The sequence below is a fragment of the Sminthopsis crassicaudata genome, chromosome 6 (genome assembly GCF_048593235.1).
Source record: "Sminthopsis crassicaudata isolate SCR6 chromosome 6, ASM4859323v1, whole genome shotgun sequence".
Lineage (NCBI taxonomy): Eukaryota > Metazoa > Chordata > Mammalia > Dasyuromorphia > Dasyuridae > Sminthopsis > Sminthopsis crassicaudata.
The window spans coordinates 16,946,867-16,971,305 of NC_133622.1; the positions used below are offsets into that span (position 1 = coordinate 16,946,867).

At 39.4% G+C, this 24,439-nt stretch overlaps 1 protein-coding gene across 1 annotated transcript; it reads left to right on the top strand.

Annotated features, from left to right (window-relative positions):
* Window positions 1-12,050: 12,050 nt before the first annotated feature.
* Window positions 12,051-20,415, top strand: LOC141546558 (sodium-dependent phosphate transport protein 2B-like). Its single transcript, XM_074274489.1, has 13 exons — window positions 12,051-12,279; window positions 13,967-14,081; window positions 14,174-14,323; window positions 14,870-14,998; window positions 15,833-15,976; window positions 16,451-16,562; window positions 16,912-17,107; window positions 17,682-17,777; window positions 18,153-18,273; window positions 18,550-18,717; window positions 19,304-19,420; window positions 19,544-19,668; window positions 20,285-20,415. Exons 2-13 carry the CDS (start codon window positions 13,970-13,972, stop codon window positions 20,402-20,404), a joined length of 1,590 nt encoding a protein of 529 aa, XP_074130590.1. The 5' UTR covers window positions 12,051-12,279; window positions 13,967-13,969; the 3' UTR covers window positions 20,405-20,415.
* Window positions 20,416-24,439: the final 4,024 nt, after the last annotated feature.

Genomic DNA, 24,439 nt, shown 5'->3' on the forward strand with positions numbered 1-24,439 from the left:
ATTTTCAGAAAGACAGATTGTTCTTGAACTAATTCAAAAGACTGAATCGCAGAGGTTATTTAACTATTTTTTTCTCTTAGAGTTCCATGATCAGATATCCCTAAAGGACTGTAATTTTTGACATGAGTCGTCTTAAATGTAGTTTTAAAGGTGCACAGACATTGATATTTACAGGAAGTAGGAAGTTCTCTTCCTCAATATGAAAAATAATGTCATGTGATCAAGGAAGAGGCGAATAAGACATTTTTAGTTTCAAAAAGGAGTTGAAATGAGAGAATTGTCAAGCTCGTCTCAGGAGGAAGAACACTCCTAGATTGTTAGAGGGAGGAGGAACTCTAGCTGTATTTGTTGGTTGACACGTGTAATCCTTGCTCCTAGGGAGCTGAGGCTGGTGGATTCTTGGAGCCCTGAAGTTCTAAGATGTTACAAAGTTAATGAGCCCATCAGGTGTCTCCACTAAGTCTGGCATCAATAGGATGAGCCTCCACACACGTGGGAAACCACCAGGCTGCCCAGGGAGGGCCAACAGGCTCAGGTGAAGAGTGAGTGGTTGTTACACTTCCAATCTGAGTGAGATAGGATAACTCTCTGGTATGGAGGAAGGAAGCCAGGAAAGAAAATAAAGAAGAAAGGAACTTCAGAGATGATATAGTATTTTCCTTTTCTTTTTTTTTTTCACTTACTATTTTGATCAGGACTTATCCTTTACAATAGATGAACAGGAATTCAAACATTTAGTTAACAGATAGCCAAACCTAGAGTAATTATACTCTGACATATCATTACTTTTAAAAGTTTATTTTTAATACACATTGTTTAATGAATTATGTTGAGAGAAAGAATAAGGAAAAAAAGGGGGAAAAAAAGGAGAGATAGAGAGAGAAGGAGGGAAGGGGCTTTACAGATGATCCTGTTTACTCCTAAAATAAAGAAAGAAAAAAGAGAGAGATGGAAAGAAGGAAGGAAAGAAAAAAAAGGAAGGGAGGAACTTCATAGATCTTGTCCAGTCCTCTGATTTTATAAATGAAGAAACTGAGCACCACAGATGAAAAAACTGCATGAGGTCCCATGGTATGTAGCAGAACTAAAATCCGAATTGTGTTCTTTTGCCTTCTAGACTAGTGTCTTTCTCCAAAAATACCTTACCTAGAATTGTGATTCTTTTTTGTTTGTTTGTTTTAGATATTTGGGGGGCAATAGGGGTCAAGTGACTTGCCCTTGGCTTCCTTAGCATGGCCCCTGTCCTACTGCTTGGACAACTACTTGGTTTCCTCTTCTCTCTCCTTTTTCCTCTAGCATTCTAGGAATTATCTGAGATAAGATTTGAACTCATGTCCTCTTGAATGTACTTTGTCACCTTGCTTCCCCTTGAATCAGCCATTCTTAATCATTTTGTGTTTTATGGACCTTTGGGGCAATTATGGATTCTGTTCCGAAGAATACTTGAAAATATATAAAATAGAACCCATAGAATTACAAGAAAAATCAATTACATTAAGAGGCAGTGACCCAATAATTTATTTTATTTTAGAAATTCACAGACCCAGAATAAGAACTGCTGGAGGAAAATTAGTGGTGAAATGTGTGGCTACTTTAAGTGAAGGAATAGATAAGGTTGTTTTTTTTAAAGTCAAAATTCATAACAGAATTTCATTAGAATGGAAACTCATTGAGTGAAGGCCTTTTTACTTTCATTTCATTTTACTCTTATTTACTTTCATTTGTCATTTTACTTTGGTTTTCCCAGTGTCTGATAGAGGGTTTTGCACTTATGTTTAAGTAATTCTTTGTTGAATTGAAATCAGTTAAAGGTAACAAGTATAAAACTATGAGAACATTTTCATTTCTTTCTTGGGGCCAGTGCTAAATGTAAAGAGATTTAATTCTTTCTTTATTCATTCAACTATATTTGTCAAGCACCTACCAAGTGCTAAGCTACTGTGAGCCCTGCGAGTAACTGAGGCATCAGAGAAAGCAGGGTTACATCACTACTAGAATCATAGAATTTCAGAGCTGGGAGAAACATAATAAGTCATCTTGTCCCTGTAAGAATCTGTTTTTTTTTTTTTTTAATATATGAACCTTGCCCAAAGTTCTATAAAATCATTTATATCCTTTAACCTAGCAATACCACTAGTAGACATGAATCCTGAATGAAATTTTTTAAGAAAGAAAAGGAACCTATAGGTCCTACAAAATATTTTCAGCAGCTTGTAAAGAGCAGCAACTTTGGAGAAATATACTTAAGGCTCAGTAGGATGGATTTAATCCTACAACAAAGTGTCAACTTGTAGAACTATACTAAGTACATGTAAAGTAGGTAACCATTGTCTTCTCAATTCCACTGAGTTAACACCTTTTTGTGCTCTCATTTTGGGGGTTCCCACCTCCCTGAGAAGGCAGGGAGGGCATGCCTACCTATGTTCGAAAACAAAGGAATGTGGGTGATGTAGTGAGCCAGAACTTTAGAGAAATATATTCAAAATAAGGTTTAACACCTCAGTGGAATTGATAAGATAAAGGTTATTTATTTTACCTGCACTTAGTATACTTCTACAAGTTGACACTTGGCAGTAGAATTAAATCACTCATACTGAGCCTTAATTATATGTCCCCAAAGTTCCTGCCCTTTACAGCAGCTCTCTTCTCAGAACAAAAAACTGGAAACTGAGGGGATACCCCTCAATTGGGGGATGGATGAATAAATTATGTCATGTGATTCTGATAGAATATTATTGCTCTATGAAAAATGATGAGCAGGATGTTTTCAGAAAAACCTGGATAATTGTACACAAATGCAAGCAAAGTGAAATACACTGAAGTGATAGTAAACTTCTAGGATGATCAGAAGGGAATGACTTTGGTATGTTGTAACAATCAAATGAGATGTTTGTAAAGTTTTTAACACAGTATGTAGAACATAGTAAATGCTGTATACCTGTGAGCTATAACTGTTCTCCAAAGTCACAGAGAAAGTTAGGACCAAGTGCTCTAACTTTAGATCCAGAGTTTAGTCTCCCATTCCACAGGGAGGCCCAAAGTTCATAATTCCTGCCCACTTTTTGCCCAATTTTAGTCTGCCAATAATATTGTTGTTTGTACAGTCATGCCCAACTCTTTTTTTTTTTTTTTTTTTGGCAGAAATATATCTTATTATTTGTCATCTTCAGTCAATAATTTCTAAGTCAGGAAGTGGGTAGAAACTCCATCTTCAATAATCTGGAATCTTAGTGATAATTACATTGGTCAGAACTCTTAAGTTTTTCAAAGATATTTTCGTTTACACTGTCATTACTATATAAATTATTTTTCATATTTTGTCATTTATTCTGCATTAATCTATGTAAGTCTTCCGAAGACTTTTTTTTATTATATATATATATATATTTTATAATATTATCCCTTGTATTCATTTTTCCAAATTACCCCCCTTCCCTTTATTCCCTCCCCCCGACGACAGGCAATACCATACGTTTTACATGTGTTACAATATAGTCTAGGTACAATACATGTGTGCGAATATCATTTTCTTGTTGCACAATAAACATTAGAATCCGAAGGTACATGCAACCTGGGCAGACAGATATTAGTGCTAACTATTTTCATTCCCCTCCCAGTGTTTCTTCTCTGGGTGCAGCTACCTCTGTCCATCATTGATCAACTGGAAGTGAGTTGGATCTTCTTTATGTTGAAGATTTCCACTTCCATCAGAATACATCCCCATACAGTATTGTTGTTGAAGTGTACAGTGATCTTCTGGTTCTGCTCATTTCACTCAGCATCAGTTGATTTAAGTCTCTCCAGGCCTCTCTATATTCCTCCTGCTGGTCATTTCTTACCGAGTAATAATATTCCATAACCTTCATATACCACAATTTACCCAACCATTCTCCAACTGATGGACATCCATTCATCTTCCAGTTTCTAGCTACAACAAAAAGAGCTGCCACAAACATTTTGGCACATATATGTCTCTTTCCGCTCTTTAGTATTTCTTTGGGATATAATCCCAGTAGTAGCGCTGCTGGGTCAAAGGGTATGCACAGTTTGATAACTTTTTGCATGCCCAACTCTTTATGACTTCATCTGGGGTTTTTGTAAAGATCCTAGAGTGGTTTGCATCTCCTCTTCCAGCTCATTTTATAGTTAAGGAACTGAGGCAATCAGGATCCCAAACTATTATGTGTCTGAGATTAGATTTGAAAGCCTTCCTCATTCCAAGTGCAGCATTATATGCAGTGCAGCACCTAGACTTTCCCAATAATAGTATTTGTCCTTTGTTAGAAATTCATGTCTGGGGCAGCGATAGATGGAGGGAGGGGACAGAGAGAGACAGAGAAAGACAGACAGACAGACAGAGAGACACATAGAGAGAGAAAGACAGAGAGAGATAGAAAGGTCAGGGAAAGTTTCAAGTAAAAGGCTATTTTTGAGCTGACCTTTGAAGAACTATAGTGATTATGTGCAAGAATAGAAAATAGCACATCCATAGTCCTTAGTTAATTTAGTTAACACACAGTGCTGAAAGAATGATAACTGATTGGTAAATAGGGAAAAATGGCTTCCCATCTGAAATGATGATGTTTAAAGGAAAAGTTGTTGATCGATTAGTTGGGTGACACTTCACCTCACATACTCATCCTTCCTCCCCCTCAAATTCTCTCTGAAATTGTTATTGAAGGGTTAAGACAAGTACTCGATAAATACTAGAAGTCAAGTGTTCCAATAGAACAATAATGGGACTCAATGAAATTCTCTCCTCAATCTCAAAGTATGATCTACAATTTGCTTCATAGATTGTCTTCACTAATTGAGCCAAGGTCACCACTGTGCATTTGAATGTTGGAGTTCACATTTCCCAGTCTGGAGGAATAATGTGGAAGGGCAGTAGGTGCAGATTAGGCCCAGGGAGGGTTTTATTATTCATCACTGGGGATTCTTCCAGAATTGGAAGATGATAGATTGGTCCTGCAACTCCTTGAGGAGAAGGGAAGCCTCTACTGACCAGGACAGTTTGGTCCTTTCTGAAGCTGTTGGGTAGGGAATAAGTACATATGATAGAAGTCCCATGGAAGCTAAGAAGATTCTTCTGTTGCAACTCTTGATTCCCTCTCCAATATTTATTTTTTCCAATGACATGTACAGATAATTTTCGACATTCACTTCTTTAAGATTTTGAGCTACACTTTTCTCCCCTCCAGCTCTCCTAGATGACAAGCAATGTGATAGAGTTTGCTATCTAGGTGCAGCATTTCTTTTCCGAGTCTGGTTTTGTTTGGGTTGTTTGGAAGGCTGTTTTGGGACTATACCTGTGTACTCATCAATAAATGGAATGGAGGATGAAGGACTTGCCCACCAAGGCTAGTGGACACCTCTTCAACTTGGATAGTTAGACAATGGTGAGGGCCACTAGGAAGTTCAGTGATGTGCCTTGAGTGAAAAAGATACTAAAGTGAAGGGTGAACCAAGTGATCAGCCCAAAGTCTTGAAATTCATGATTGAGCCCCACATAAACACCAACAGATTCTCATTACAAATAAACCTTTTAATGTACTGGACCCCCTGCTCTGCTTCTCTCTCGTTTGCATATTTGTAACATTATACAATAGAAATCTGATCAATTGAATCCACATTCAGTGTCCATGGTTTTTTCTCTAGATATGGATGATATTTACTTACTTCTTTTTTTAGCTATACTTTTCAGGTGGAAGGTGGAAGTTATAAGTTTTTTTAGAAAAAAATTTTCAAGAATATGAGAAACACCTATGTTGTAGGATAGAGTAAAAATTGTTTTTATCATCTTTATTGATAAAGATTATTTACATATTCTTAATATACCTTTCAAGCTTTTGAATTACAAAAATAATGTACCTTATGAAAAGTTATTGCACAAAGTGAAACTACAGAAAACTTTTTTTTCCCTGAGGCTGGGGTTAAGTGACTTGCCCAGGGTCACACAGTTAGGAAGTGTTAAGTGTCTGAAACCAGATTTGAACTGGGGTCCTCCTGAATTCAAGGTGGGTGCTCTATCCACTGGGCCACCTAGCTGCCCCTCCAGAAAACTTTAAAATTAAATCTCAAAAAACACAATATATCTGAGGGTCAAGAGGAGATAAATTAAATCACAAATTTATATACAAATTATTAAAACATTAAAGAAAATAAGATGCCTCAATATTGCACCATGTATATATTCTCATACAATTGATATATATAATAAATGAAACCTATATGGAACATTTTATAGGACACACGACCAATGAAAAAGTATTGTAAACAAGTTTACTAATAAAGTTTGAAGTAAACTCCCTATGTATTTGTGGGGTAAACAATAGAAAACACCCATTTTGTTACTGTGACTTTTTCAGTTGTGTCGCAATTCTCCATGACTCCATTTGGGATTTTCTTGACAGATATTGGAGTAGTTTGCCATTTTCTTCTCATGTTCATCTTTTATACTTGTTCGTAAGCATACTATAAATACAGAACCTAAGTACCTCTTTGATCTCCTTTACACTTTGTCTTTTTCCATTTGCATTATTCCTGTGATCTGTGTACTTGGTATGCTTTGACATGTTTTTGGAAAGACATTGTGCTTGAACTGATTGGTCAAGAAGAATGGATCACAGAAGTTATTTGATTTTTCCCCCCTTAGAGTTCCATGCTCAGATATCCCTGAAGGATTGTAACTTTTTTTTTTGCTTTTCAAGGAACTTTACTGGAACTTGTTAGTTTGATATTTCAAATTTAATCTTTTCTCTAAAAATAGAAAAAAAATAACAATCACACAAGACCAAACCCCAAACATTGCTTATTTCCAGCTTCTTTAGAGTGACTGTCAATAGTTGACAGTGTCCTATACAATGGAAAAAAAATACTAAACATCCATATGTTTTCTTACCCTTGTATGGAAGAAAGCAATAAGTCATGGGCCGGTTTCCATTCACACACATGCCCATTGTCACCCTCAAGTACCAAATCAAAAAATTTCATTACAAACATTTTTGAGCATAATCCTGTTAAGAAAGTTGTGTTTTTCCTAATGAAAAAAGCCACAATTGCATTAGAGAAATAAGTAATCACTGAATTAAATGATAATTTTACTATGAAAGATTATTTTGATTAAAGCTATAAAAAGTAGTTCATTAAAAACATCAGTACTATAGAACAGAAGAAGTGTAATTTTTGACAAAAGTTATCTTAATTTGGTATTTATGTAGTTTAAAGGTGCACAGACATTGATATTTAGAGGAACTAGGAAGTTCTTTTCTCAGTATGAAAAATAAGTTCATTTGATCAAGAAAGAGGCAAGTAAGACACTTTTAAGTCCAAAAAGGAGTTGAAGCTCATCTCAGGAGAACTAGCACTCCTAGATTGTTAAAGGGGAGAGGAACTGGCTGTGTTTGTTGGTTGACATGTGTAGTCCTTGCTCCTAGGGAGCCGAGGCTGGTGGATCCTTGGAGCCCTGAAGTTCTAAGGTGTTACAAAGCTCATGAGCCCATCGGGTGTCTCCATTAAGCCTGGCTTCAATAGGATGAGCCTGCAGAAGTGGAAAACCACCATGCCCAAGGAGGGACACCAGGCTCAGGTGAACAGTGAGTGGCTGTTACACTTCCAATCTGAATGAGATAGGATAACTCACTGGTATGGAGGAAGACAGGATAGAAAAAAGAAGAAAGGAACTTCAGAGATGATAGAGTATCTTCCTTTTTTTTCACTTTCTATTTTGATCAGGACTTACCCTTTATTATAGATGAACAGGAATTCAAACATCTCCATTTTAGTTAACAGATAGCCAAAGTTGGAGTAATTAAACTCTGACATATCTTTACTTTTAAAAGTTTATTTATTTTTAATATACATTGTTTTATGAATTATGTTGAGAGAAAGAATAAAGAAAAAAAAAGCAAAAAGGGAGAGACAGAGACAGAAGGAAGGGGCTTTACAGATGATCCAGTCTGCTCCTAAAAGAAAGAAAAAAGAATACAGGGAGGGAAGGAAAAGAAGGAAGTGAGAGAAAGGAAGGAAGCAAGGGAGGGGCTTCATAGATCTTGTCCAGTTCTCTGAATTTATAAATGAAGAAGCTGACCACCACAAATGAAAAAAACTGCATGAGTTGCCATGATATGTAGCAGAGCTAAAATCGGAATTCTGTTCTTCTGCCTTCTAGTCTAGTGTCTTTTTCCAACAATATCCTACCTGGAATTGTGATTGTTTTTTGTTTGTTTTGGGTATTTTGGGGACAATAGTGAGCAAGCCACTTGCCCTCAGCTTCCTCAGCATGGGCCCTGTCCTATGTTTCAGACACCTATTTGGTTTTCTCTTCTGTCCCTCCTTATTATTTCTCCAGAATTATGGGAATTAATTGACATAAGATTTGAACTCATGTCTTCTTCATTGTACTTTGCCACCTTGCTTCCCCTTAAATTAGCCATTCTTATTTTTTTTGTGTGTTTTATGGACCTTTTGGTCAATCTATGTATTCTTTCTCCAAATAATATTTGTAAATAGATAAAACAGAACACATAGGATTACAAAAGAAATTGATTACATTGAAATGTCATAAATCAATAATTTATTTTATTTTAAAAATTCACCGACCCAGAGCAAGAACTGCTAGAGAAAAATTAGTGGTGAAATATGAGGCTACTTTCAGTGAAGGAATACAAAACCTTGTTTTTGTTTTTGTTTTCTGTTTTTTTTTACTCAAAATTCATAGCAAAATTTCAGTAGTATGTAAGCTCATTGAAAGAAAGCCTTTTTATTTATTTATTATATTTTTAAAACTCATTTGCTTTCATTTGTCATTTTACTTTCATTTACCCAGTGTCTAATAGAGGACTTTGCACATAGCTGATTCTTACTAACTCTTTGCTGAATAAATGAAAGATAACATGTATAAAACTATGACAACATTTTCATTTCTTTCTTGAGGCCAGTGCTAAATGAAAGGAGATTTACTACTTTCTTTATTCATTCAACTAATATTTGTCAAGCACCTACCAAGTGCTAACCTACTGTGAGCCCTGCAAGTAACTGAGGCATCAGAGAAAGTAGGTTACATCACTACTAGAATCATAGAATTTCAGAGCTGAGAGAAACATTATAAGTCATCTAGTCCCTGTAAGAATCCCCTTTTTAATAACATGAACCTTGCCCAAAGGGCTATAAAATCATTAAAACTGGCAAAACCACTAGTAGGCATGAATCCTGAATGAAATTTTTTAGGAGAGAAAAGGAACCTATAAGTTCTACAAAAATATTTTCAGCAGCTTGTAAAGAGCAGCAACTTTGGAGAAATATACTTAAGGCTCAGTAGTATTGATTTAATCCTACAAGGTGTTAACTTGTAGAAGTATACTAAGTACATGTAAACTAGATACCCATTGTCTTCTCAATTCCACTGAGTTAACACCTTGTGTGTAGTATACTTTGGGCTCTCATTTTGGGGGTTCTCACATTCCTAAGAAGTCAGGGAGGGCATGCCTATCTCTGTTCAAAAACAAAGGAATGTGGGTGATGTAGAGAGCCAGAACTTTTGTAAAGTCTACTTAAAAGAAGGTGTTAACTCAGTGGAATTGATAAGATAAAGGTTATTTACTTTACCTGCACTTAGTATAGTTCTACAAGTTGACACTTAACAGTAGAAGTAAATCACTCATACTGAGCCTTAATTATATGTCCCCCAAATTACTGCTCTTTACAGCAGCTCTCTTCTCGGAACAAAAAACTGGAAACTGAGGGGATGCCCATCAATTGGGGAATGGATGAATAAATTGTGTCATGTGATTCTGATAGAATATTATTGCTCTATGAAAAATGATGAGAAGGATGTTTTCAGAAAAACCTGGATAACTGTACACAAATTCAAGCAACGTGAAATACACTGAAGTAATAGAAACTTTGAGGATGATCAGATGGGAATGACTTCGGGGTTTTGTAAGAATCAAATGAGATTTTTGTAAAGTTTTTAAAACAGTGCCTCGAACATAGTAAATGCTGTACACCTGTGAGCTATAAGTGTTCTCCAAAGTCACAGAGAAAGTGAGGATCAAGTGCTCTAACTTTAGATCCAGTGTTTATTCTACTATTCCATAGGGAGCCCCCAAGTTTATAGTTCTTACCCACTTTTTGCCCAATTTTACTCTACCAATAATATTGTTGTTTGTACAGTCATGCCCAGCTCTTTATAACTGCATCTGGGGTTTTCTTGGTTAAGATCCTAGAGTGGTTTGCATCTCCTCTTCCAGCTCATTTTATAGTTAAGGAACTGAGGAAATCAGGGTCCCAAACTATTATGTGTCTGAGATTAGATTTGAAAGTCTTCCTCATTCCAAGTGCAGCATTATATGCAGTGCAGCACCTAGATTTTCCTAATAATAGTATTTGTATCTTGTTAGTGATTCATGTCGGGGGGAGGAACAGGTGAAGGGAGGACAGAGAGAGACAGAGAAAGACAGACAGACAGACAGATATAGAGAGAAAGACAGAGAGAGACAGAAAGTTCAAGGAAAGTTTCAAGTAAAAGGCTATTTTTGAGCTGACCTTTGAAGGACTTTAGTGATTATGTACAAGAATAGAAAATAGCACATGCATAGTCCTTAGTTAACTTAGTTAACACGCAGTGCTGAAAGAATGATAACTGATTGGTAAATGGTGAAAAATGGCTTCCCATCTGAAAAGGATGATGTTTAAAGGGAAAGTTGTTGGTTGATTAATTGGGTGACACTTCACGTCACATACTCATCCTTCCTCCCTCTCAAATTCTCTCTGAAATTGTTATTGAAGGGTTAAGACAAGTACTCGATAAATACTAGAAGTCGTGTTCCAATAGAACAATAATGGGACTCAATGAAATTCTCTCCTCAATCTCAAAGTATGATCTACAATTTGCTTCCTAGATTGTCTTCACTAATTGAGCCAAAGTCACCACTGTGCATTTGAATGTTGGAGGTCACATTTCCCAGTCTGGAGGAATAATGTGGAAGGGCAGTAGGTGCAGATCAGGCCCAGTGAGGGCTTTCTGGTTTATCAGTGGGGATTCCCTCCAGAATTGGAAGATGATAGATTGATCCTGCAACTACTTGAGGACAAGGGAAGCCTCTCCTGAGCAGGACAGTTTTGTCATTTCTGACTAGTGGCTTGAAGTGAAAGAGGAAGTCACAGATAGTGCCAGCAGTCTCTCTGAGCTGCAAAGCTGTTGGGTAGGGAGTAAATACATATAAGAGAATTCCCATGGAGGCTAGGAAGATAATTCTGTTGCAACTCTTGATTCCCTCTCCAGCCCCCTTCTCTCCCATAGTAGTTTATTTGTTCCAATAACATGTAAACATAATTTTCAACATTTAATTTTATAAGATTTTGAGCTATATTTTTCTCCCTTCCCCTCTCCTAGATGACAAGCAATGTGATAGGGTTTGCTATCTAGGTGCAGCATGTCTTTTCCTAGTCTGTTTTTGTTTGGGTTGTTTGGAAGGCTGTTTTGGGACTAGACCTGTGAACTCATCAATAAAGGGAATGGAGGATGAAGGACTTGCCCACCAAGGCTAGTTGACACCTCTTCAACTTGGATAGTTAGACAATGGTGTGGGCTACTAGGAACTTCAGTGATGTGCCTTGAGTGAAAAAGATACTGAAGTGAAGGGTGAACCAAGTGATCAGCCCAAAGTCTTGAAATTCTTGATTGAACCCCAATAAAGACCAATGGGTGCTCATTACATATCAACCTTTTAATGCACTGGACCCCCTGCTCTGCTTCTCTCTAGTTTGCATTTCTTTCTGCAAAATGAATGAGAACCTGAGGAAAACGTTCCCTTGGAAATGGGCTGATGGTGGGTGGGTGGGTTCTAGGAGGTGAGAACAGGAGCTGAGGTGGTAAATGGTGTAGGCTTTTGTCCAGAGGGCCCCAATCAGCCAGGCTTCCCACCCACGCCTTCTCAGTAGTGCTATAAAAAGCGGTCCTCCAGGTGGATGAAGCCAGAGCAGCAGAAGAAGCTCCTTTGGCGTCTCCTTCCCTTCTTCTGAAGCAACATTCCTGGGCCTCTGGGGAGACTGGCACCGAAGTATCCACAACTCTCAGTGGGCTGAATCGAGCTCCCGGCTCCTGTGGCCGGGCTAAAGATTGGAAAGAGAAAGGACCCTGGTGATCGAGAACGAGGGTGAGAGTCTGTGGGCCCCTTCCCTGGACTGCCCCCCCTGCCCTGTGCCGAGAAGCCAGCTCCCACTACAGCTCACATCTGGGCCACTTTAAGCACCTTGGACAGATCCCTCAGACCACAGGTAAGCTTGGCTGGAGTTTGGCCTTCCTTCAGCTGCCCCTAGCCAGCCTGGGCCGTCCCTGCCGGGATTCGGCAGGGACAAAGGAAAGCACTGCTTCCTCCTGGAGACCTTTGGTGCAGGACAAAGCTTCTCCTTTCTCTCCTAGTCATCCAAAGGTTCTTTCTATTTTTTTTTCTTCTCCATAAAGCTCTACTTCTTGCTGGCCGAGAGGGTTCCTGGTATCCTCTAGCATATCTGGGGAGCACAAAGGGAGGTTTAAAAATTTTAGCCCAGTCGTCTTCTGTCTGATCTGAGCGTTCTTTCACCCATTTGTGGGTTTTATGGTAAAACTACTGCAGGGTGTTGTTGGGTTTCCTTTTCCAGCTCAATTTACCAATGAGGAAACTGAGGCAAACAGCATTAAGTGACTTGCCCAAGGTCACAAAGCTGGTGGTTGGAACTACATTTGAATTCAGGAAGTTGCCTTCCTGACTCCAGGTCTAGCATTCAATCCACTGTGGCACTTCCCTACCTCCTTTTTTAATCACTAGATTTCTTTTTTTTTTTTTTTCCCCTGAGGCAATTGGGGTTTTCACTAATCAGTTTTCACTAATCACTAAATTTCAGCTTTTGATTCTTTAGCTCTTGAGATTAAAGTAGCACAGGCTATTTATTAGACATCCACATATTTCTCTCTGCTGTCTATTGAGTGGGCAGAGTGTGCCCACAGCCCAGATCCCCAGGGATTTCACAAGGTTATCCTGAGGGGGAATCAGAGATTGTGGGGAAGGGATGGTTGGCTATTTGCTCTCCCTGGAAGGAGGGTTTTTTTCTGAATGGAAGAATGGCAGCTAGGAGACTCAGTGGATCAGAGCACTAGCTCTGAAATCAAGAGGATCTGAGTTCACATGTGTACTCCCACACTTAACACTTCCTATCTGTGTGACCCTAGTCAAGTCCCTTAGTCCCAATTGCCTCAGCAGGAAAAAAAAATGGAGTCATAGAGCTATCACTTTTCAGTAGCTTTGGGGCTTTGATGTGGGCCAATTATCAGACTTATGGGGAGGCAGTTTTTATAGGGGAATATGCACATGGGAAGGATTGATCCCCTTGGATGTTAGAAGGGTGCAGAAGCTCCAGGCTTCTGTAGGTGAGGGCAGTGGGCTAATTAATGCCAAGAGAGAAAGGATACAAAATTTTAATGCAGTGTTGATGGCAAGGATGGCCAGAGGGAGCAGAAGTTAGGAGTAGGAATGGGGCTGGCTGTGGAGGCAGAAGATCTGCTATTTCCCATCTGGAAGATATTGGGACTCCTTCTGCAGTAGCCTCAGTTCCTTCATCTGTAAAATGATACTTGAATGAGACACTTACACGTTAGAGATTAATGAGGAAGAGTAGAGGAATCCAGGAGGGCAATGACTAAGACCAGGATTAGTGATTTATTATGAAGTTGGGGCAGGAGGAAAGAAAGGATGAATGCAGGGAGAAGGGATGATGTAATAGCAAAGCCGAATGTAGGGATGAAATTTACAAAATGGCCCCATGAGTTCACCCTTTGTTTCTTTGTTTTTTAATGAGTTTTAATGAGCTCTAGAACTTATTTTTTGGTTTTTGTTTTGTTGATGCTATTATTGTGTGATTAATTGTCCTGCAGTCCATGGTGATCTAAAATGGTGATGCATATTTTGTTTTAAATTTCATTATTCAGACCATGGCAACTCCACCTCTATCTCCATTGGAAAACTCCCACTGTGATGCTAAGAAGAGCACTGAAGATCCACTATATCTGGAAAAGACAAAGTTAGATAAAAGAAGCCCTAGCAGTGAGTACTGTTCTCTCATGACATTGCTATCTTCCTCTCCTCCCCTGGGGAAATGGACCTTATTCCTGATGGTTTTTTACTTTCTTTGGCAGATAATGCCTATTCTCCTATAAGTAAGATAGAAGTTCTGTCATCTTTTTGTGAAATTGCATTGATGGAAGAGCCAGTGATGGAAGAGCCAGTGGTGGAGCAAGACCTACAGGATGTTCCTGACTTTAGGGACTCAGGGATGGAGTGGTCAGGTAACGCCAGCTCCCCTTCTGTTATTGTTCAGTTCTCTCTGCAATTTTCCTGACAGAGCCTAGAATGCTTTGCCATTTTCTGTAGTGACCATGTGTATAGATAAGGAAATGAGGTAAGGAAGAAGTGACTTGCCCAAGGTCATACAACGAGTAAGCCTCTGAGATCCACTTTGAACTCGGGAAGATGAGGCATTGTTGGCCTCAGAGAAGAGCTGGGGCTGGATTAACAGCAGCTAAGGGCTGAGCCTCCTAGAGCTGGCTAGCATCATTGGGAACATTTACAAAAGCAAAACCCCAGCCAGCCTTCTCCTGGCTAGAAAGAGATAGGACAAGATTCCAGAAAATGCCAGATCCTTTGTGTGTGTGTGTGTGTGTGTGTGTGTGTGTGTGTGTGTGTGTGTGTGTGTGTGTATGTGCACCTGCACAAGAGCAAGCTTTACATATATGGACACAATAACTAAAGCAATTTGTATAGCTCTTAGCACAGGGGCTGGCACAGAGTAGGTGTTGAATAAAAGCTTATTCTCTTCCTCTTTGTTTTTGCAGAGAGAGACACCACAGGGAAAATAATTGCTGTCTTCAGAGAGTTTGGAAAAGGGATCCTCCTCCTGGGATTTCTCTACTTCTTTGTATGTTCCTTGGATGTTCTCGGCAGCGCTTTCCTACTGGTTGGAGGTATGAGAAGCGATATCAGCACAGATCAAAAGTTTCTGCGTGGCTTTTGTAGCTTAAGAGTTGCTTTTGGTTCAGCATGTAGCCAACCAACTAGCCAACTCAACCCAAGTAATGTCCCCTTTCTTAAACTCTTCCTGGCCAAGATGTCTCATCTTTTCATCCACTCCAGAGACGTAGATGCTTCTCCATTCTTTCTGCCCTTCTCTCTTCCCTCTTCCCTACTTACACTCTAGTCTTTGGGGAAAAGACACTTTGGGGAATAGGAATCAAAAATTTGTGTGGAAGGATGTGATAGTTGGGCACCTTAGGTCATCAGATAAAAGTTGCGTTGAGGGTGACCCTCTGTATCTTTGCATTGATGTCTGAATCATAGCTTTGGGTTCAGAGATTGGCATCTGTGTTAGATGCATCTTTGGATGTTAGATGTTGTGTTGGCAACAGAAATGGTTTCAAGTGGAAAGAGTGAGAAGTCAAATTTGTCCCCGGAAAGCAACTAGAAAATTGGGGTCGTTTTTGTCCAAATCAGCCTCCCGGAGACCTTCCTTAACCCCCTCTCCACAGATTCTTCCCAATCTCCCTCCCTCTGTCTCTGTCTCTCTCTTTCCTCTAATAACCCATATCAGGAAAGGGAATAAGCATTTCTAGATCATTTATGTGGCAATCCCCGCTCTAAGCAAATTCAGCCCTCACTGTCCTCTGCCACATTGCCTTCCTCAGCAGCCAGTGACTCTTCTTCACTCCTCCTTCCCCCACAGGGGCCTCTAACTTTGGTCTATGGCCCAGAAGTCCCTAATATAACCACGTATAATTTAAAATTTTCCATTCTCTTTGCAGGGAAAATGGCTGGGAAGATTTTCCAAGATGGTTCAGTGTTGAACAACCCTGTGGCTGGCTTGATGATTGGCGTGCTGGTGACAGTCCTGGTGCAGAGTTTCCTCACCTCTATATCCATTGTTGTCAGCCTGGTATCCTCTTCACGTGAGTCAGCACGTTCCCCTCTCCCCCAGTGCCCCAGTCCCTATGCCAAACTGGATCTCTTGAAAGAACTTCATGCGAAATTTTAGAACTGTGAAATTGTTCCCTATGTGCCCCAGAGTCATCATCTCCCCGATTTTCCATCCTTCCAAGCTTGCTACAGTCTCGATCCGAGCCATGCCCACATATCCCAACATTGCTGCCAGTGGTCTCGTTTTTTGCTATGGGTAAAGGTCCAGTTGCCCTGCCCCACTTAGAGCCGTGGGCACCTGGTTGCCGCTGTAGGGAGTTGTTCTTCACCCAGATCTTCAAGCAAAGACTGGGTGACTGACTGGTTGGAGACATTGTAGAAAAGATTCCTCTTTCTTGGTCTTCATAGTTTCCCTAACTTTTTGCTAAGTTAATTCCTTGGCTTGTTGAAGCTTTTCCCTACGAATTTCCCTATTTTCTTTTCATTTTCTTTTTTTCCTTTGACAGTGCTGACAGTAAAGGCAGCCATTCCCCTCATCATAGGAGCCAGTATTGGGACTCCAGTGACCAAGACCATCGTGGCCCTCATGCAGGCTAGAGACAGAAATGGGTTCCACAGGTAGGTAGCTTTGTTTTTTTTTTTTTTAATCACTGCTGTAACTGTATTTTATAAAGGTGAGAATCTTTACTCTGCTCTAGATACTCATCTTGCTCTTCCAGTGGTTCTTTCAGAGTGTGGAATAACTACTCAGAAGTTCACATAATTCAGCTGCGATTTCAATAACCTTGAATTGATAATGATTTCATTAAGATTAAGAAGAATAGTTAAAATCTGGCCTCAGACATTCTTTATGGCATATGATTGTGATGGAATGCTATTGTGCCATAAGAAAGGATGGGGGGGGTATAATTTCAGAGTGAAAAAAACCCATCACATTAATTGCTTTGTTTTTTTCTCTCTGCTTTAGGGCTTTTGCTGGAGCGACTGTCCACGATTACTTTAACTGGTTGTTAGTGCTGGTGCTGCTGCCCGTGGAGGTGGTCACTGGCTACCTCTACCACCTCACCGATCCCATCGTGGAAACCTTTAATATCAATAGCGAGGAAAATGTCCCTGACCTCCTGAAAGTCATCACCGATCCCTTCACCCAACTCATTATCCGGGTGAGCATCAAGACTCCCTCTGACTTTAATATGAGTATGAAATGGTGCCAGTGGTGGACTAGGTTCCTGTGAAAGCAGAGCTCTAAGTCTCTTCCCCCAATCTGTAGTGCCGGTTAGACATGCCTTTCCTTGCTCTGACTCCCCCATTTTATTTGAGGGAGTGGAGCTAAAGGGCTTGCTTGGCCCTCCACATTGGCAGTTGTGTTCTTCAGCACCCCCATTCTGCCATTTGGGGCCCAATCACTGTTTTGTTGGTTGCTTTGTTGCCTTTCTGAACCAGGCACTGGGAGATATGATGACCAAATGCGAGCCCCTTCAAGGCTTCAAGGAGCTGGTGGTACTGGCCCCCCAGAATAGGGCAAAAGGGTCTATCTGGCCTGATGGGGGTCAGGTTAAGATGAGACAGTCCCATGTAGAAGTGAGGTCCTTGGGGAACGAGACCAATCTGTGTCCCTTTTATATACATCAGGGTTTTGTCTTCTGTGCACTGGAGCCCCTGGGAGAGTAACTTTTCAGTCACAAATTATAGGTGAGGAACAAGCTAACTCTTTCCTCATGTGTGTTGCTTTTCCAGCTGGATAAAAAAGTCATAAATGAAATTGCTATGGGAAATGAGGCAGCCAAAAACAAGAGCCTGATAAAGACTTGGTGTAAAAGAGCAAAATATGTGGTAAATATCAGCTCTATACCAAAGCTCTCCTCACCCTGCCTTAGTTCTACCTCAGACTCTGTGGAGCAGAATGCTTCTCTAAGACAGAGCTAAAGCAAGTGATGCTCAGGTCCCCATTCCAGGGTAACAGTGCTCAGGCTGAGTGCAGCCCAGCTGACCTTCAGAAGTAACCCAGAGTCTGGACTTTAGATGCTCCATGGTCTATGGACCAAGCACAGAGACCGAAGGACTTTTCTAAGCATTATGGGGAAGGTGGAGTAGAGAAGACTGGGAAAGTGAGGATTCATTGGCTAGTAGGCCATGTGCAATGAAATCGATTTTTCCAAAATAACTATTTTCAATAACAAGCTTTTTTTCCTTTATTGTGTCATCTAGGCATTAAGAAATGTTACTGTTCCCTCACCAGAAAACTGTAACTCTCCCAGCTTCTCCTGGACCAATGGGAACACGACCTGCACCGTCATGAACACAACATCTAAACAGAACATTGCAAAGTGTGAGTAGGAAATCTTTCAGTTAAACCTCATGTCCTCACATTTTAAGTCTTTTTAGAAATCCAAAATGGCTTTTTATAAAATCTGTGTGGGACCAGGGCTAAATGTTATTTGTATTTAATTTCAATATCTCCTGAGATCTTTTGGGGAGGACTGTGTAAATCGCTGAATTACAACCACTTTTTGTAAGAGCTAGTGCTGGGTAGAACACTGTTTCTGGGTTAAGTGATGAAGAGGAAGAGAGAGATGATGACGGGTGGCTGCTCCGGTTCCCACAGGCAAACACACATTTGTGGATGTCGGTCTCTCTGACCTGACCATTGGACTCATTCTCCTGGCCCTCTCCTTGCTGGTCCTGTGCACCTGTTTGATCCTGATTGTCAAAGTCCTGAACTCTATGCTCAAGGGACAAATTGCTACGGTGATTAAGAAGACCATCAATACAGGTAGAATTCCTCCCTTCCTGGGCCTTCCTCTGGTCCTCTACTTTTTCTGTCTCTAAGTTTGAAAATTCTATGTTCTGAGAAAATGAATTTGTAAATAAAGAAATCATCGCTAAGGTCATTGTAAATACAAAAGGGCTCTAGAAATGTCACTGTCCTCAGTAGTTGGCCAGGGATCATTGTCCCAAGCTGCTCCATCTCCCTCCTACCTTATACACAAACACAGAAGAAGAATGTCCAAGGAAAAGGAATCAAGCGGGCAGAGCATGGCTGTGGTGGCCCTCTCTGGCCACCCAAAATAATCAGATATTCTCATTAAAATCCTAAAAATCATCACAGTTATTAATAAAATTAAAGAACAGTTATTAGGCAAGAAGGAGTGGGCTGACTGTAAGAGATAGCACAGAGGGCTTAGAGAAAGGAATATGAATTCAAATCCTCCAAGTAAGTCACTTGTCTTCTGTTTACCCCACTTTCCTCCTCTGTTAGCATGAGGATAAAATCTACCTCCCAGAGTTTTTTTTGTTAGGATGAAATAGCGATTTGTCAGGACACTTGGACAAACGGGGCCTTTTCTTCTTTCCCCCAGATTTTCCTTTTCCTTTTGCCTGGCTGAAGGACTACCTCACCATTCTTGTAGGAGCTTGGAGTACATTTCTGGTGCAGAGCAGCTCTGTGTTCATGTCTGCCATCATTCTTCTGTTTGGTGAGTTCTCCCTTTTCCTCCCATTTCCTCTTGCCCATGTCCATGTCTCCATTTTTACATTGGTCTTGCCATGCTGAGTCATTCCCAGCCAGGACTGAACCTGTATTCCCTCTCCCCCCTTAGGCATCAGAGTGATCAGCCTGGAGAGAGCGTACCCCCGGACCCTGGGCTCCAACTTCGGCACCACCACCATGACCATCCTGACTACTCTGGCCAGCTCTGGAAGCACTTTGCCAGATTCCCTCCAGGTCAGAATGCACAGTTGGGACCTTCTGTTCTTTCCTCAACTTCCCACTCCATCCTTCCCATAAGCACCGGGGTTCCTTTTTTGAAAGATCCTCCATATCCCAAAGGGTCGCTGGTTGCTGCAGAGGTCTCAGCTGCCTCTGAACAGTGACTTGGGGGCTAGAGAACCATCCCTAGCTCTTGTTCTCACAAGCTGAATTTCCTAAGAAATGACCATATATCTACAGCTTGTGTCTTAATAAACAAATCAGGATGGTGAAGTTTCACCCCCATCTGCAACTAGTCCCCTGTCCCCCACATAGATTGGTATGGATAACTTCCCCTCTTTGCCCTCCTTTGAGTCAGAAAACGAGAAAAGGTGGAAACAATGTCTGACTTGTTTGAAGTTTGAGTATGAATCTCAGCTGTTACTTGCTAGGTGACTGGTATAGATCCAAGCTCTGTGTGCAGTGGGGGGGGGGGACAAAGGTCCCGGGAATATGGCATGTGAACGAGCATCTTTTTAGATTCCAGTGAAGCTGGCATGGTGATGATGGCAGTACATACTTTTCTTCCCTCTGATTCCCTCCCACCTAATTCCAGCTAACTGCTCTCTCCCCAAATTTCCCATTTCCACAGAGTATGAAGGAAAGGGCCACCTGGACTGAGGAAGAACAAGCATTCCTCCAATCCCCTGTCACCTATTTGAGGACATATGGACCCTTATCCTGGTCTTCCACTGTATGTAACTCTACCTGAACAGATGTATAGTCAGCGATTGTATAGTTTTTCTATTGGATAGTAAATAACATGTATGAGTCAGATTTTATATTGCTCACCTTTGGAAGGAAATATTTAATTACAAAATATCTTTATCTAAATAGTCAATATAAGCAAGAACATCTGTATATATTGTCAATTTTGTTATGTTTACAATAATTTTATTAAAAAAAATTTCAACAATCACTACCATTCATTCTTTTTGCTTAGTAGAATGTGCCACATAGGAAAAGTCCTCAGCCAACTCCTTTTTACTTCATTTCTTTCTTTTTTGTTTACATGTATAATTCCACATATATTTCCATATTTGTAACATTGTGCAATAAAAATCTGATCAATTCAATCCACATTCAGTGTCCATTGTTTTTTCTCTAGGCATGGATAACATTTACTTACTCCTTTTTTAGGTGTACTTTTAAGGTGTAAGGTGTAAGTCATAAGTTTTTCTAGAAAAATTTAAGATTATGAGGAAACATCTGTGCTGTACGGTAGAGTAAAATATGTTCTTTTTCATATCATCTTTATTGGTAGAATTATGTAACACATATTCTAAATATACATTTCAAGCTTCTGAATTACAAAAACAATAGGTTATGAAAAGTTATTACACGAAGTGAAACTGCAGAAAACTTTAAAATTAAATCTGAAAAAACACAACATATCTGATGGTCAAGAGGAGATAAATCACAACTTTGCATACACATTATTAAAACATTAAAGAAAATAAGATGACTCAACACTGCACCATGTATATATTCTTATACAATTGATATATATGATAAATGAAACATATATGGAACCTTTTATAGGACAGACCGCCAATGAAATAGTATTGTAAACAACTTTACTAATAAAGTTTGAAGTAAACTCCCAATGGAATTGTGGGGTGAACAGTATAAAACACACGTTTTATTACTGTGACTTTTTCAGTTCTGTCCCAACTCTCCATGACTCCATTTGGGATTTTCTTGGCAGAGATATTGGGATGGTTTGCCATTTCCTTCTCCCTTTCATTTTTTGTACTATCTTTTAAACTTGTTCATAAGCATACTATAAATACAGAAGCTATGTACCTCCTGATCTCCTTTACACTTTGTGTGTCTTTTTCCATTTGGATTATTCATGTGATCTGTGTACATGGTGTGCTTTGATATATTTTTGGAAAGACATTGTCTAAGAAGACTGGATTACAGAAGTTGCTTGATTATTTTTTTCCTTTAGAGTTCCATGCTCAGAGATCCCCAAAGGACTGTAATTTTTGACCAACGTTATCTTAATTTGGTATTTATGTAGTTTTAAAGGTGCACAGACATTGACATTTAGAAGAAATAAGAAGTTGTCTTCCTCTGTATGAAAAATAATGTCATGTGATTAAGAAAGAGGCGAGTAAGACACTTTTAAGTCCAATAAAGAGTTGAAGTGAGAGAATTGTAAAGCTCGTCTCAGGAGGCGACTCCTACATTATTAAAGGGGAGAAGAACTGGCTGTGTTTGTTGGTTGACATGTGCAGTCCTTGCTCCTAAGGAGCTGAGGCTGGTGGATCCTTGGAGCCCTGAAGTTCTAAGGTGTTACAAAGCTCATGAGCCCATCAGGTGTCTCCATTAAGGCTGGCTTCAATGGGAAAAGCCTGCAGAAGTGGAAAACCACCATGCTTAAGGAGGGACAGCAGGCTCAGGTGAATAGTGAGTGGCTGTTACACTTCCAATCTGAGTGAAATAGGAAAACTCACTGGTATGGAGGAAGACAGGAATGAAAAAAGAAGAAAGGAACTTCAGAGATGGTATAGTACCTTTTTTTTTCACTTACTATTTTGATCAGGACTTACCTTTTATTATATCTGAACAGGAATTCAAACATCTCCATTTTACTTAACAGATAGCCAAGGCTGGAGTGATTAAACTGTGACATATCATTACTTTTAAAAGTTTATTTATTTTTAATATACATTATTTTATGAATTATGTTGAGAGAAAGAATGAAGAAAAAAAAAGCAAAAAGCGAGAGACAGAGACAGAAGGAAGGGGCTTTACAGATGATTCAGTCTGCTCCTAAAAGAAAGAAAAAAGAAGACATGGAAGGAAGGAAAGGAAAAGAAGGAAGGGAGGGAAGGAAAAGAAGGAAGGGAGGGAGGGGCTTCCTAGATCTTGTCCAGTCCTCTGATGTTATAAATGAAGAAACTGAGCACCACAGATGAAAAAACTGCATGAGGTCCCATGGTATATAGCAGAGCTAAAGTCAGAATTCTGTTCTTCTGCCTTCTAGCCAGTGTCTTTCTCCAACAATATCCTACATGGAATTGTGATTCTTTTTTGTTTGTTTTGGGTATTTTGGGGAAAATAGGGAGTGAGTCACTTGAACTTGGTTTCCTCAGCATGGCCCCTGTCCTATGTTTCAGACACCTATTTGGTTTTCTCTTTTGTCTCTCCCTGTTTTCCTCCAGAATTCTAGGAATTGAGATAATATTTGAACTCATGTCCTCTTCACTATACTTTGTTTACCTTGCTTCCCCTTAAATTAGCCATTCTACATCTTTTTGTGTTTTATGGACCTTTTGGGCTATCTATAGATCCTTTCTCCAAATGATATATGTAAATAGATAAAACAAAACACATAGGATTACAAAAGAAATCAGTTACACTGAAATGCCATGATCCAATTATTTATTTTATTTAAAAAATTCACCGACCCAGAGCAAGAACTGCTAGAGAAAAATTAGTGGTGAAATGTGAGGCTATTTTCAATGAAGAAATAGAAAAGCTTGCTTTTTTAAAAAGTCAAAATTCATAGCAGAATTTCTTTTTTTTACATTAAATTTTTTAAAATTAATTTTTAAAATTATATCATTTTCTTTGACAGTACATATGCATAAGTAATTTTATTTTTTACAACATTATCCCTTGTACTCCCTTGTATTCTGAATTTTCCTCTCCTTACCTCCACCTCCTCCCCTAGATGGCAGGCATTCCCATACATATTAAATATGTTATAGTATATCCTAAGTACAATATATATGTGCAGAACCGAATTTTGTTTTTGTTGTTGTTGCAAAGGAAGAATTGTATTCGGAAGGTAAAAATAATCTAGGAAGAAAAACAAAAAAAAATGCTCACAGTTTACACTCATTTCCCAGTGTTCCTTCTCTAGGTGTAGCTGATTCTGTCCATCATTGATCAATTAGAATTGCATTAGCTCTTCTCTATGTTGAGATATCCACTTCCATCAGAATACCTCCTCATACAGTATCATTGTTGAAGTGTATAATGATCCCCTAGTTCTGCTCTTTTCACTCAACATCAGTTGGTATAAGTCTCTCCAAGCCTCTCTGTATTCCTCCTGATGGTCATTTCTTACAGAACAATAATATTCCATAACATTCATATACCATAATTTACCCAACCATTCTCCAATTGATGGACATCCATTCAACTTCCAGCTTCTAGCCACTATGAAAAGGACTGCCACAAACATTTTGGCAAAGACAGGTCCCTTTCCCTTCTTTAGTTAATTTCCTTGGGATATAAGCACAGAAGAAACACTGCTGGCTCAAGGGGTATGCACATTTTGATAACTTTTGGGGCATAATTCTAGATTGCTCTCCAGAATGGCTGGCTTTTTTCAGAACTCCACTAACAATGCATCAGTGTCCCAGTTTTCTCACAGCCCCTCCAACATCATCGTTATTTGTTCCTGTCATCTTAGCCAATCTGACAGTTGTGTAATGATAACTCAGAGTTGTCTTAATTTGCATTTCTCTGATCAGTAGTGATTTGGAACCCTCTTTCATATGAGTGGAAATAGTTTCAATTTCATCCTCTGAAAATTGTCTGTTCATATCCTTTGACCATTTGTCAATTGGAGAATGGCTTGATTTCTTATAATTAAAGTCAATTCTCTGTATATTTTGGAGATGAGGCCTTTATCAGAACCTTTAACTGTAAACATGTTTTCCCAATTTATTTTTTCCCTTCTAATCTTGTTTGCATTAGTTTTGTTTGTGCAGAAACTTTTTAATTT

Coding starts and splice junctions, on each gene's coding strand:
- LOC141546558 (XM_074274489.1), top strand. CDS start 13,970: ATGGCAACTCCACCTCTATCTCCATTGGAAAACTCCCACTGTGATGCT. Junction 14,324..14,869: donor CTCAGGGATGGAGTGGTCAG/GTAACGCCAGCT, acceptor TTGTTTTTGCAG/AGAGAGACACCACAGGGAAA. Junction 14,999..15,832: donor CGCTTTCCTACTGGTTGGAG/GTATGAGAAGCG, acceptor TTCTCTTTGCAG/GGAAAATGGCTGGGAAGATT.